This window comes from Photinus pyralis, unplaced genomic scaffold (assembly GCF_008802855.1).
Source record: "Photinus pyralis isolate 1611_PpyrPB1 unplaced genomic scaffold, Ppyr1.3 Ppyr1.4_LG8, whole genome shotgun sequence".
NCBI lineage: Eukaryota > Metazoa > Arthropoda > Insecta > Coleoptera > Lampyridae > Photinus > Photinus pyralis.
This window is the reverse complement of record NW_022170819.1, coordinates 23,692,910-23,707,130: the sequence shown is the minus strand read 5'-3', so window position 1 is coordinate 23,707,130 and position 14,221 is coordinate 23,692,910. Positions and strand designations below refer to the sequence as shown.

Here is a 14,221-nt window from a genome sequence, read left to right as displayed (position 1 = left end):
TCGCTGTTCATAGTCACACAAGTTGCACGATTTGGGAATGTGAACCGCGCACACCTCATAGATTGATGTGTTTTTTTTTAAATCGAACATAGGGAAATTACATTGCATGCAAACTCCTATGTTCGCATTAAAAAAAAATTCACTGTATATTATAACACATCGAGAACGTTATTAGATTTCTAAAGTCTACAGAAATCTATGATAACTGATAAGTAAATATACTAATGACGACAGTAATGGTGCGTACTAATCTCAAACAATCTGCACATTCGGGATTAAAACATGCGCTTTAGTCCCTTGGTATATAATATACTATTTTCACCTTCGATATATCAAACGACTTTCGATTTTTCCTAGCTTTAGGGGTAGGTGTACAGATTTTCGTTTTAGACAACATGTATCTATAATAGTGTTCAACCATAAAGAATCACGGAAAACTAATAACTATGTTGAAATTTTTTTATCAAAGTACCTACCTACCAAAAAAATACATGAAGGTTACTACGTGGGTATCAAGGAACAGCATTTGGAAGTGTTCTCAACAAAATTTGCACATTTATCTATTTTGGCTAACTTTGGCACTAAAATAATTTAGCTAGGCTATGAATGGGGTTCATTATGGATTTCTACACGTCTACGGATTATAAAGTGGTAAGTATATCTTTTCCCCAATTGGACTCTGAGAAACACTCGGGATGCCAAATTTCGAAACGAATTACCACTTCTAAAGCTATAATTGGATGGATTTGTACAAGTCTTGGGGCCCTAAAGTAGGAAGTATATTGCCTTCTCAGTTTTCCCCAATCCGGCCGAACTCCCTTAACTGTTATCCTTGTTGGGTTCTGACAAGCAAAGCACTCGAATGCCAAATTTCGAAACGATTGTGCACTTCTATAATTATCGTGCACACGTGCACCATTGCCAACGTGTTGAAAAATTCCTCTCTACGGGTTTTTGAGACTATAAGTTTCAGAGGACCTACGCAACAGTATTACCTTTACCTTTCTTCGCGATGACGATGAAACAAGTCATTTTTCGGAAGAACGAACCATTAGACCTAAAATTGTTTTCGAATTGTTTTTAGACGAAAATAATTTATCTTAAGTGCATCCAATCTATGTGTAATACGAGTATATGATAAGTAATAAGATTAGGTGTACATTATACAATGCGATCAAAAATGAGTTGCTGTCGAGTTACCTTTGGAATTTTTGTATACATGGGAAAACGTACTTAACTTGAATTTCCAAAAGCGACTCGACAGCAACCCATTTTTGATCGCCCGTTATAGCCGCGAATTACGTTGGAAATCAGAAAGGTATTAAACATGAAAAGTTTCATTATTTGTACTGTGTTGGTACTGGCATTTGTCGGACTGTCAATGGGTGACGTAGACTGCGGAAAAAACACGAACAACGAATGTAGCTGTGAATGGTGGTGGGCTTCGTGTTATTCATGGATGGACTGGTATGCGCCTTTTGTTTTTTTATATGGATGAATTTCATTTTAAGAAATAGTAACGACTCATTATTTTTTGATTTGAGGAATTGAAGCGTTATTTGCAATTATCCATTGTGACTACTTGTTAAGAATATCTACTACATCAATGCTAAAATAAATTGTAACTGCCTCCCCTGTCCTTCTGCAGTATTTGAAATAGAGAGGTTTTTATTTCATTCTCAAACTTATCTTAAGAGCTACTAATTCATATTTCTTTTATATTCCAGCGGCATATTCAATAGGTACAATTACTGCGGAAAGTGGTACAGAACCTGCTGCAAGCCTTGAGTTCAAGATGGTGCCTCTAAATAAATTAATTCAACTGTTTCCGTTACAATCTAAAAAGCATTTATAGTGGACTAAAACCCTATGTGTAAAAAAACTTCATCATGTAGGTACTGTTACCTAAGTACGTATGAACGTCTGACGGGTATTGTTACATTCTTGTGGGAAAATTATGCGTCTATTATCCCCATTGATATACCTACGATTTGTATGCGTTTGCGGAATATGCGTTATTTTCACATGTTCAATATGTACCTATTATTCGTATTAAATTCACCGATAATGTATACCTATTGCTAATAAACGTCTATAATAAATGTATGAAAGTTTCGCTCTTTATACCCATCGCAGATCCTGAAATCTACAGCACATTTAGAAATTTATTTTCACCGAGGATCTCTACTCGGTTATCATTTGCGGAATTAAAAGTTTTTTGAAGACTATTACTTTCCGGCAGTTTCAGACATTGGCGAAATATTCGTTTTCCAAAAATGTATACAGAAACCCGGTCAATTTGTTTCTGACTACATCGTCAAAACTAAAAAGCTTGCATCAACATGCAATTTTGGACCATTTTTAGCGCATTTCCACAAAAATAAAAAAAAAATGCGCTATTGTGGCCACTTTGTCCGTCCGTCCGTCCGTCCGTCCGCTAACTTTGCGACGCTACTAGTTTTTATCTTAAGAGCTATTGTTCTACTTTTTTCGCTATTTGGTTCGTTATGGTGTCGAGTCTTGTACCAAGGAAGGAATTTTTTCTGTACCGCTTACAAAAAAAGTTATTGTAAAAAAAACAAAAAACCGTTTTTTCACATGTTCCATAATTTTACACTTTTGCCGTTTATTAACGATCCTAGAGATCGTTTATAATTTTGCATTGCTATCTGTCGCCTGCCGGTTGGTCTCTCCGTCTGTTCCTTTGTCTGTCTGTCCATCTATCTGTCCGTGTGAACGATAACTTTGTTTAGAAATGTTCGATCGCTTTTACATCACCGTTAGTGAATTGCATGAAATTCAATATGGGCATAGCTTTAACGTTATTTGAATGAAATTTGATACATAGGCACTTGGGATAAAGGAAAATCAAACGCCAATTTCAAAATTTGGTTTTGCGCATGCGCAGTGCCAACTTTTTTATTTATGTAAGAATTTAAACGAAATTTGATACATAGGCACTTGGGATAAAGGTAAAGCAAACGCCAATTTCAAAATTTGGTTTTGCGCATGCGCAGTGCCAACTTTTTTATTTATGGAAGAATTTAAACGAAATTTGATACAGAGGCACTTGGAATAAAGGAAAATCAAACGTCAATTTCAAAATTTGGTTTTGCGCATGCGCAGTGCCAACTTTTTTATTTATGGAAGAATTTAAACGAAATTTGATACATAGGCACTTGGGATAAAGGAAAATCAAACGCCCATTTCAAAATTTGGTTTTGCGCATGCGCAGTGCCAACTTTTTTATTTATGGAAGAATTTAAACGAAATTTGATACATAGGCACTTGGGATAAAGGAAAATCAAACGCCAGTTTAAAAATTTGGCTTTGCGCATGCGCAGTGCCAACTTTTTTATTTATGGAAGAATTTAAATGAAATGTGATACATAGGCACTTGGAATAAAGGAAAATCTAGCGCTAGTTTCAAAATTTTATTTTGCGAATGCGCAGTGCCATTTTTTTTATCTATGGAACTATTTAAGTGAAATTTGATACTTATTATTTTTTTTTTATTATACCTCTCTTGTTTTGGGCCCTCAACAGGCATGCGCCCAATTAAAGAGTGACCCGCATAATGCTATTTAGAGGTGCCTCTGCAGAAGGTCTTAAGATGGTCTATACTACTCCGGTATTTACCTTACGAATTAGGAAAACTGCAGGAAAACCTAATTCGGAGTAGCCGGTAGAATGCTCGGAACTGGCCTAAGGTAATTTCCATCTCCGCCACAGATGAAAAATTCACCTCAACCCAGGTTCGAACACCCGACCTTCGGATTTATAACCCAATGCTCTTACCACTGAGCCATAAATCCGATACTTAGGCGCTTGGAACAAAGGAAAATCTAACATTAGTTTTAAAATTTAGGTTTGCGCATGCGCAGTTCCAACTTTCTTATTTAGAAAAGCATTGAAATGAAATTCTTCGCATAAACTGAAATTGAAGTAGCACGTCAACAATGGATTGCCCATGTGCAACGCTATCTTTCATATTTGTGGCCGGATTTTTACGATTTTAAGAGAAGTTGCATCTTACAAATGGGAAATGAATGCAAGTGGAAATGCGCTTTATGTAAATCGTTTACGATTACTTTTTAACTTGTTAGAAAGTGCATTGAGGGATCGTTTAGTTCGATGCATTCCATCCCGGCGATGTACATCCCGGCGCCGTCTGTCCAACCCCATTTTTCTTGTGTTTTTTTAATATAAATAATGATTTAGAAGCGTTTGGCAAATAAGGTACCTAAAGAGGTTGGTTATTGTGTACTGTAATTATTAATTCTGAGAATTATAATAAACCGAGATATTAAGGAAGCTCAAATAAATACATGTTCTGCCAGGTTCATAATTTAAAAAAGAAGCATTTAATTCGGGAATAGTACACTTAATTAGGTCACACCTAATTAGCACCTAATTATAGTTAATTCATTTTTCATTTTCTTGGTTTTTTGAGGTGGTGCTCTGCTAAGTTCATATGAACCTGGCAGAATATGTAATAATTTCTAAAAAAAGGGGCATTTAATTCGAGAATAGGGCACTTAATTAGCACCTAATTATGCAATATGTTTGATTGTGTTCTGCTGACCTTGCTCTGCTAGGTTACCTAATGGACATATGACTTTTCCGAAATACGGGCCTCGCACTTATGACTTTTTCGAAAATTAAACTTTTTATAAACAGTCTCGCGGCCAATGAAGCAGTTAAGCCGTCGCCCGAGAACAAGGAGCCTTAGAAACCAAAGACGCGAGGATGTTGCGACCATTCGATCTAGAGTGCTTTCTACTCAGCTTTAAGGATGATTCACACTGTCTGTCCGGTCATATTGCGATCGCGATCCGGCCGAGTTCAACAAATTTGGTCACCATTCACATTCTGCGAACATCCATCAGTCTAGCATTGGTTAGGTAAATAACATTCGGTAGGTACACACAATGTCACCATTACGAATGCGCTATTTGAGAATATTATGGGATTTAAAAAAAAACATATATTATTAATTGGTTTATGTTGCAATAAACTTGTAACAAATATACCAAACGAACTCCCGGGTCACTGAAAATTTAATCAAATTCTTTCTTGGGTAATGATAAACATAATACTGAAACAGATTTGGAAAATTCGAAACCGTTCGCAAGTGATCATGGAGATACACAAACGGACAGAGAGTCCAAAATCATGAACTCGCTTTTAGGAGATCGTTAATGAAGTGTTATTTTAATATTTGAACGCAAATATTCCGTGAAGAGTTGAAAACAGGTATAGGACATTTACAAGCAACCAATCCAAAAATGTCATAATATTCAACCTATTTGAACTAAAACTGACTCAATCATGTATGTACCTACAAGCTATTTTTTTCTTCGGCCTGTATGTTTCCAAGCGAATGTCTGACTCTGTCTGAGGCTTGATAGGATTCAAGACGTATGCGGACAATTCGAGGTCCCACAAGCCAGCAGAGCCATTTTAGAACAATGAAGGACGAAATACATCATAATTATAGGCTGATTATAGGCCCTTTTTGGACACTTTAACAAATGTTCAGGCGGCATTCTTTAAAGAAAAAAATTACGGCTCTGCTGGCTAAAGACGAAGCTAGCTGACTACTTGTGAGATTTGCTTCGAAGGCGAAAAATTCAGATCACAATATTATAGGCTATTTATAGGCTTTTTTTAGACACTACAACAAATTTTCAGCCTACTTGAGTAAAATATAAAAACCGTTGATATAACTGGTATCTTATTTTTAATCTTAGGCTATGATAGCTCGTTGAAAAGAGAATTAAAAAATCTATCAAATAATCTAAAAATCCAATATGGCGCCTATTTAACTTTAGGAAGTTGGTAAATGTTCCTCAAAGGTAGCCATCTTGAATTTTGTTTTGACATCAATTTCTAAATTAGGCGTATCAAAGACAGTAACTTTTATACATATAAAACTTTTTTTAATATCTCTTATTCTTTCGATGATATAAGACATTAAAGGAAATGACCAATTTTAGTTTTTTTGAATTTACGTCGAACCTATTTGACATTTTGAATTTCCACAAGGAAATTTTAAATAAGCATCTAAAACTGCAAAACATTGTCCATTTAACCAATTCTCTATCTTTAATAATAAGAAAGTTACCTACCCATGCAATCCCACCCGATCTGTGACACACTGTATATTACTCTTGAAGTAATGTTTACTAAAGGTCCGTGAAGTAAAAAGTTTGCCAGCAACACATACCGTTTGGAAATTATTTCGATTTTTAGATGTGCTGCTAACTTCGCACACTTTTGTCGGCACAAATCTCGGGACTGGGGGATTGGTTAGTGCTTCGTTTGTGCCGGCTTGTGCCGTAAAAAGTTTGCTAGCAACACATACCGTTTGGAAATTATTTCGATTTTTAGATGTGCTGCTAACTTAGGCAAATCGATCGATTATTTCAAACATATCAAAAGCTTCTTTCGCGCATGTGCAAAAGTAAATTTCTAATTTGTTGACCAATTTTTGTGAAATTTTAACGGTAAATCAAATTTAACATCCATGTAGTTAATTGCCAAATCGATTAGACACTTCGCTCAATAAAAGGCGAAGCGATGTATGAGAAGTAAATCCAATGAAAAGAAAGTGCTGGGTCTCAACCGATGCTACCGTGCGGAAAAGTTAAGTTTTGATTTTTGATATTAATATTGAAATTTATTAAAGAACAACTTCAAATACTCATTTAAAAGCTTTAAACTGGAATCCAAACCGTAAGGTTTTTTTGACGGTGGATCATTATCTGAAATTTTTTACTGTCATTTCTAATTCATAGTCTATCATGGAAAGCTTTTATTCTGACCATTCCATGCTATAGTAGTTTATTTTAGAGATTTTAGTCCATAAAACAATAACTTCAAGGCAGTATTTTATTATTATTAATGGAAAAAAGAAATTTTCCTTTCAAGCGACTGTGAGGTGGCGCCGCCTAACGAAGGTAATCAAAAGTAAGTGCTAAGTGGGCATTAGCACAGATTTAAATAAATCTGTGGCATTAGGGATAGAAAGAGAAACAGTGGTGCATGGTTTTCTTGCGTGGGAGTGTGATGGTGTGGTTAGAGCTGCATATCAATTAGTCACGTGTAAGGTCACGTGCTATAGGTATAACATAAATAATCAAATCACAAACCAAACAAATAAAGTCGATAATGCTGGCTTAAAGGGATTGAATATAACAATATATAACTGATTGATTTAACTAATAAAATTTGAAAATTGATATGTCTCACCATTGAAGACAGAGACGACTAAAATAAAATCTTAAAATTAATTGATCATAGACGAATTAATTAATCAATTTGATTAATTAATTAAATGATTAATGAATTATTTGGATAAAATATACGCCACTGGTTATTAAAAATTTCTGACTTTCTGCGTAAGGGCTAACTTTAGTGAAAATATGCTAACTACATTTTTTGTAGGAAATTTTCGTATCTTTAATTTTGCTCACCACATATTTTCTCGTAAAATGCGCAGTTTTGGAGATATCGGCGGAAAACCGCTTTTGACGGCCATCTTGGTAAGATGGCGGCCCCGGCGGCAAGTTTAGAATTGTGCATTTTATGAATTTTAGTTCTACGCACTCAAGCATACAAAATTTCTGTACTTCCCGAGTTATTTCCAGCTAAAAATCCTCAATGACTGGCCTATTAGCAGAACCTCTAAAAATCGAAATAATTTCCAAACCGTATGTTTTGCTGGCAAACTTTTTACGGCACAAACCGGCACAAACGAAGCACTAACCAATCCACCCAGTCCCGAGATTTGTGCCGACAAAAGTGTGCGAAGTTAGCAGCACATCTAAAAATCGTAATAATTTCCAAACGGTATGTTTTGCTGGCAAACTTTTTACGGCACAAACCGGCACAAACGAAGCACTAACCAATCCACCCAGTCCCGAGATTTGTGCGGACAAAAGTGTGCGAAGTTAGCGGCACATCTAAAAATCGAAATAATTTCCAAACGGTATGTGTTGCTGGCAAACTTTTTACGGCACAAACCGGCACAAACGAAGCACTAACCAATCCACCCAGTCCCGAGATTTGTGCGGACAAAAGTGTGCGAAGTTAGCGGCACATCTAAAAATCGAAATAATTTCCAAACGGTATGTGTTGCTGGCAAACTTTTTACGGCACAAACCGGCACAAACGAAGCACTAACCAATCCACCCAGTCCCGAGATTTGTGCGGACAAAAGTGTGCGAAGTTAGCGGCACATCTAAAAATCGAAATAATTTCCAAACGGTATGTTTTGCTGGCAAACTTTTTACGGCACAAACCGGCACAAACGAAGCACTAACCAATCCACCCAGTCCCGAGATTTGTGCCGACAAAAGTGTGCGAAGTTAGCAGCACATCTAAAAATCGAAATAATTTCCAAACGGTATGTTTTGCTGGCAAACTTTTTACGGCACAAACCGGCACAAACGAAGCACTAACCAACCCACCTAGTCTCGACATTTGTGCCTTCAATGTGCTGCTAACTTCACGGACCCGTTTACTAAACCTTTTGTAAACTTCCGTGTAGAGATAGGGAGCAAGTCGTAAAACTCATTCCTGCATGGTTCCGACGATTTGTGCCAGATTTCGCTCAAGTGGCACAACCACTCAGTGAAAAATGCTCTTTGGAAGTGGGGTGCCGAACAGGATATAGCGTTGAAGTAGCTCCTCACATCAGCCTCAATCTTTAGGACTGCAGATCCGACGCTGCCATACACATTGCGAACAGAGGTTAGTTCATATGCCCTCGGTGAATCTCTACTCCAGAGAGAGGGGAAGGACGAGAGACAAATTAAGTATGCCAGCTGTCTTCTCGGCTCTGCCGCGAGGAAGCATTGGCTGTTGAATTCGCATTGCTCGTGGATATTTAGAAGAGGCATACGATACTATAGCCACCGATCATCGGTCATTGCGTTGGCTAATGTCGTTAAGATCACCTAGTGGTCGACTGGCAGAATAGGCCTTAATCTTACAGGGTTTCGATTTCAAAATTGAGTATGCCCGGTCGCAGCAATGTGGTTGCGGATACGTTGTCGTGCGAGGAGATCCGGATGTGGAAAAAATCATTCGATGTTTTGAAAGCGATCGGCAATGAGATCGATCATTATGCGTTGGACCGACGAGGATATATCCTGATGAATGGAGTCCTATACCGATACCATATGGATGGTGACGGTGATTAAGCTAGTGGTATCAATGGTCGAGGAGGTTTTGAAGCTGTATCACGACTCGCCTCTTGCAGGACATTACGTTACACTTGGTCCATAATACGGAGAGATCTTGAGCATGTGAAGGAATCTGTATCACCCAGCGCAAATCCATTTTCGTGGGCAACGGTCATACCAAATGAGAAGAGGCTCTACCCGCAGTTCGCTTTGCAATGGATACTGCCAGACATTCGGCCAGGAAAGGATCTTTAATTTGGATTGTTGATCATTCAATAGTTATCAATTTTTTTAAGTCGTTGAGTGGGGTAAAGTTAGATTGCCACCAAAATCTATACGATACCAATATCATAATTATTGGGCATTAACTGTTAACTCCGTTTCGCATGAAATTCATTTGGAAGGCCGCAGGAAAAGTGCCTTAGAAACAGACTATAATACATTTTTGCACTCCTTCGTTCTAAATCGCGTTTTCCCAATCAAACACGAACGTCGGGAACGTCAATTTTACAATTGAATATCTACTTTCGCGCACTAGTGCCTAAAAATTCAACGAAATTATCTATTTAGTGCGGATCATAAACTAATAAGTAGCATGATGGAAGAGTAAAAAAGAAAATATAAATAACTATTTTGATTTTATACAAAAATTTTAAAACTGTATTGTGTAATTGACATAACTATTTCCCGTTCGTATGACGATTATCGTTAATAAATCACGAATTTATTTTCGTGCGCCCTGTAGATTTTTCTCCAGCTGTGCGTAGCGTACAAGATTCGAAAGTAATTATCGGCTCGCAAAAGTAGATATTGACATATTTATCTCAGCTTGACGCTCCTACAAATCGTGGAAACCTTGTCGCCGCCACTGGAACCAGTTGTTAACATATCTCGTTCCTTTTTAAATGCAAAACCGAATTCGGCTACAGGTTGAATGTTTTAATTAACGAATGCATTTCTACACATTGTTAGATGATAATTTTATCTCGTCCCCAACCACCTAATTAAAAAATTCCTCTCTTATTTAGCACCTTACCCTGTGAGAAATGCCACCAGCGGCGCCCACACTTTATTTAAAATTACTGTTTTCGCAAACATCCTCTGGTTTAAAAGGAAACGTAATTGGATGTAATTGAAGCGGTATGTTTGACCGCAGCATAAATTTTAATGAAGGCTAAAAAGTGGATCCATTAAGTCGAGTAAAATTTTCTTTTTGTTTATTATCAAAACTTTGTACAACACATTTTTTTTGCATTTATCACTAATTTGTTTTATACATAAATACCGAGATCGTACTTAAATAATACTTGTACATAGAATACCTCACTTAATCCTAGGCGTGCCCTAAAATGATCGGCATCATTTCGGTTCACGTAAATATCGATACAAAATTAAAGAAAAGTCCTACCCGTAATTTAATTGTGTATCGACCTTATTGCGAGCATTTTGAGTCCCATCCTTTATTTACATATCTACAAAATTATTGAGGAACATGCGAAATGGAAAGTTACCTACTCCACTTTGTCTACTACCTTCTCATTATGTCTTCTATTGTAAAGCCGGTCTTGCGCGGCGGCGGCGGTGGATTATGAGGCGGTCGAGGGGGCGGCGGTAGTTCCTTTTTCATCGAGAGGTCGCTGGCGAAGTTGTTGCCGGTGGCGCCGCTGGTGCTCGGGCATGGTTCGCAGTTGTATTTGTGGGGGATGTTGCGGATGATGTTCGACGACATGTGGGCCGATGTTGGTGGTAGCGAGAGGACGTGTATTGGCGGAGGAGGGTGGTCGGGTGGTTTTAATACTGGCGGTGTGGGTGGTATGGGTACGCTTTGGGAGATTAGATGAGGAGGAGGCGGTGGGAGGTGCATGGGAGCTATGCGTAGCGCCATGGGAGGCGTCTGCCGGCCGCTGTTCGTAATCGTCGACGGTCTATCGGCGTCCAGGACTCGTTTTCGGAATGGACTTAGGAATCCCATTTCCATGCTTGCACTGGTGATCGTTGATGATTTCAGCGTGGGGTGGTGCAGGTCTCGCCTGATTTGCAGTTGAGGGTGTGGAGGTTCTGGTTCTGGATTTTCTTCTTGTCCGGGATCTATTTCGGGCTCGTCGTCCAATTCTGGGTCGTCTATGTCGTGTTCGGTGCGTTTGTCCAGACTGTCGGGGTGCGGTCGCATGGTGTACGGGCTTGATGATGAACAGGGTTCGTGACACTGCGTTCTTTCGGGCGTTGGAGAGCAGGTTCGTATCGACTCCTCTCTACCGTCGTGCGAGGGACTGCGTGGACGTGGCGATAAGGGCTCCAAGTCGTTTGAAGCTGCGAAACCGTCTCCTAAGTCGTCAGCGGGTACGTCCCCTACCGCGTGGGTCAAAGCGTGTCGTCGCAGATCACAGTTGCGCCTAAACACCTTTCCGCAGGAATTGCACTCGTAGGGTTTATGATCCGTATGCGTTAAGAGATGCGTTTTGAGATTGGAACGTTGATTAAACGAGCGGCTACAAACTGGACACTTATGCGGCGACTCTTCCATGTGCAAAATTTTGTGGACTGCTAAAGTCCTCGACTGGCAGAAGCCCTTCCCGCATTCTCCACACTTGAACGGCTTCTCCTTGCTATGTATATACCTGAAACAATAAAACCGAAATCAGTACGATCTCATTCCGCACATGCAACGTGGCGTTGTTGCCCACAATTATTCGCGACCAAGTTAGCTGCACGGCATGCAAACAAGATAAATAACAGGTTCGAACAAGGAAGATTTACCTCAACTGAAAAATGTAAATTTTTACCTCCTTTAATTACTCGACAGGATAAAAAAGATCGTTCCAAGATTTATATAATTATATTGCTTAATTACGAGAGAAAAGCCGGCCTGTCTTATTATCATTTAAGGAATAATTAGAGGATCTCTTCTTTAATTATCGTAAAACGATATATTTACGTGCAATTTAAAATTTTTCCTTTAACGGTTTTCGTTTAAAATATCCAAGTTGGTATTTTATAATTAATTATACGGACGATCATTATCTGAGCGATGGAATTTTGACTATTACGGAGCATAGCCTTTGGTCCTTCGAGTATGGATAACTGAACATCCGCATTTGGACTAATAAAAGTCTTACGTAACAACGCTATTCGATTATTACGTACTTTGACGAACGATTTTATTGGTACCTGAAAGTGTAATTGGGTAGGTATACGAGTATAATTATGCGCTTAAGATCTTACGCGGCTGTCTACGCTTAAGCAGCAGTTAAATTTATAGGCCACACTTTGAGTAATTCACTCTACATAAAATCACAAGAAACGTTGTGATTATTAATTAACGATTATCAAATACAGAAAAAATCGATTAATGCGAAATAGCCTAGTAAATGGTTGCGTTATAAGGCAGTAGAATAATATATTTATCGATTTTTTCTTTGTTGTTAGATGATTAATGACGAGACTTCGCCTATAGATATGTCTCCTCCAGACAATTCAGTTTTGCCTTTGTGGATACTTTCCTCCGACAAAGCATTTTCCATCCAGTACCATCCCCCGACAAACCGTTCTTGAGATATAAGGAATTATTTATGTCCAATCGTGATAAGGGCCCGTATGAATAAAAATAAGCAAATGCTTATACTTGCAAAATTTAAAGTAAATACTCGTAAGTGTTCCTTCGTACTGGGCGATTTAGCAGCGCTGCTAAGCAGAAGGACAGGACGTAGTGCAGCGCTGCTAAACAGACCAGTATGAAGGGGCAGTTACGAGTATTTACTTTGAATTTTGCAAGTATAAGCATTTGCTTATTTTTATTCATACGGGCCCTTTCGAGGCTATGGTTGGTATAAATTAATTCCTTTCGTTAAGACCTTTCATTAGAGTACCATGAAGGATAAAACCAGCCCCCCCCCCTACACACACCTCCTCCCAACCCCTCATTTAATAAAGAGTCAGAAAGTCGGGCGGTATTTGGTACAACACCGTTCCTTTTGTTGAGACCTTTAATTGGAATACCATGAAAGTTATATATTTTGTTTATTACAAGCACGATATATTTACTTGAAAAATCCTCGTAACTTTTAAATAAATGGCTCCATCTATTATTGGAATTTGACCACGCAAGTTTACCGCGCAGTGCGTATAGATTTTCATTTTCTTTCTGTCGAGAGCCGTATCAGGTTACACTGCATTAAAAACCAACAGCTGAGGGCTTAGTTAGGAGCGCATGGAATTTTAATTGCCATCATCATATTTAATCTCTGCAATTGGATTCATTAATTTGGGGATTCCGAAAATATTGTTAGGACGGATTCACCCAAAACTTCAATGGGGATGATATAATTGTGTTTTTTTCTGACTTATTGTAAGTAGCGCCATTTGCACTTTACGTAATTTAAGTGTACCTTTTCTTTAGGTGCGGCTGTCATCTGTTTATTCGACAATTTTCGATCGATAATTGTTGCTTCATCTATAATTATCCCTCTTATTGTACATTTTATGATATCAACGAAGAGGGTTACCTTTGATTTCTTTTAGGGTTTTAATTTTTAGTTTTAATGTTAGTTCTAATTTAATTCAACTGTAAGAGTGTGTAACGTTCACCGTTGCCTGCGAGTGCCAACACCTTTGATATATCTTCCATCTGCTGATAACGAGCTGCCATTTTGTAGAATTGGGTCACCGTATCACGAGATATGATATCGGGAATCGATCCTCAAAAAAGAAACAACTCTTCAGCGTATTAGTTAATAACTGTTTTGCCATTTCTGGATTGGCCGATTAAGTACCGTACCTGTTATAGCGGCAGATTACAAGTAGAACCAGGCCCCTCAGGCATTAGTCAATTAATTATATATCGAGCCCTGCGGCTTGGGAGCTTTTCTTTTAATTATTTGCAAGATTTGGATGCGAGAACTGAGCTCACTTATATGCTTTATTTGTACTTGGCGCTATCCGTGCGAATTTGTGTCCGGAACATCTTGTTTTAAGATACAATAATCAATTTAATCGATCATCCTTGATTGGGGTTTTGCTAAACTGGAGGGTTT

The 14,221-nt window shown here is 38.3% G+C and overlaps 1 protein-coding gene across 1 annotated transcript; it reads right to left on the bottom strand.

The window, feature by feature from the left end:
• Positions 1-10,386: 10,386 nt before the first annotated feature.
• LOC116179480 (protein bowel-like) lies at positions 10,387-13,836 on the bottom strand. The gene is made up of 2 exons (XM_031499274.1): positions 13,754-13,836; positions 10,387-11,809 (listed from the first exon to the last, which is right to left on the bottom strand). The coding sequence occupies exons 1-2, from the start codon at positions 13,834-13,836 to the stop codon at positions 10,720-10,722; spliced, it is 1,173 nt and encodes a 390-aa protein (XP_031355134.1). The 3' UTR covers positions 10,387-10,719.
• Positions 13,837-14,221: the final 385 nt, after the last annotated feature.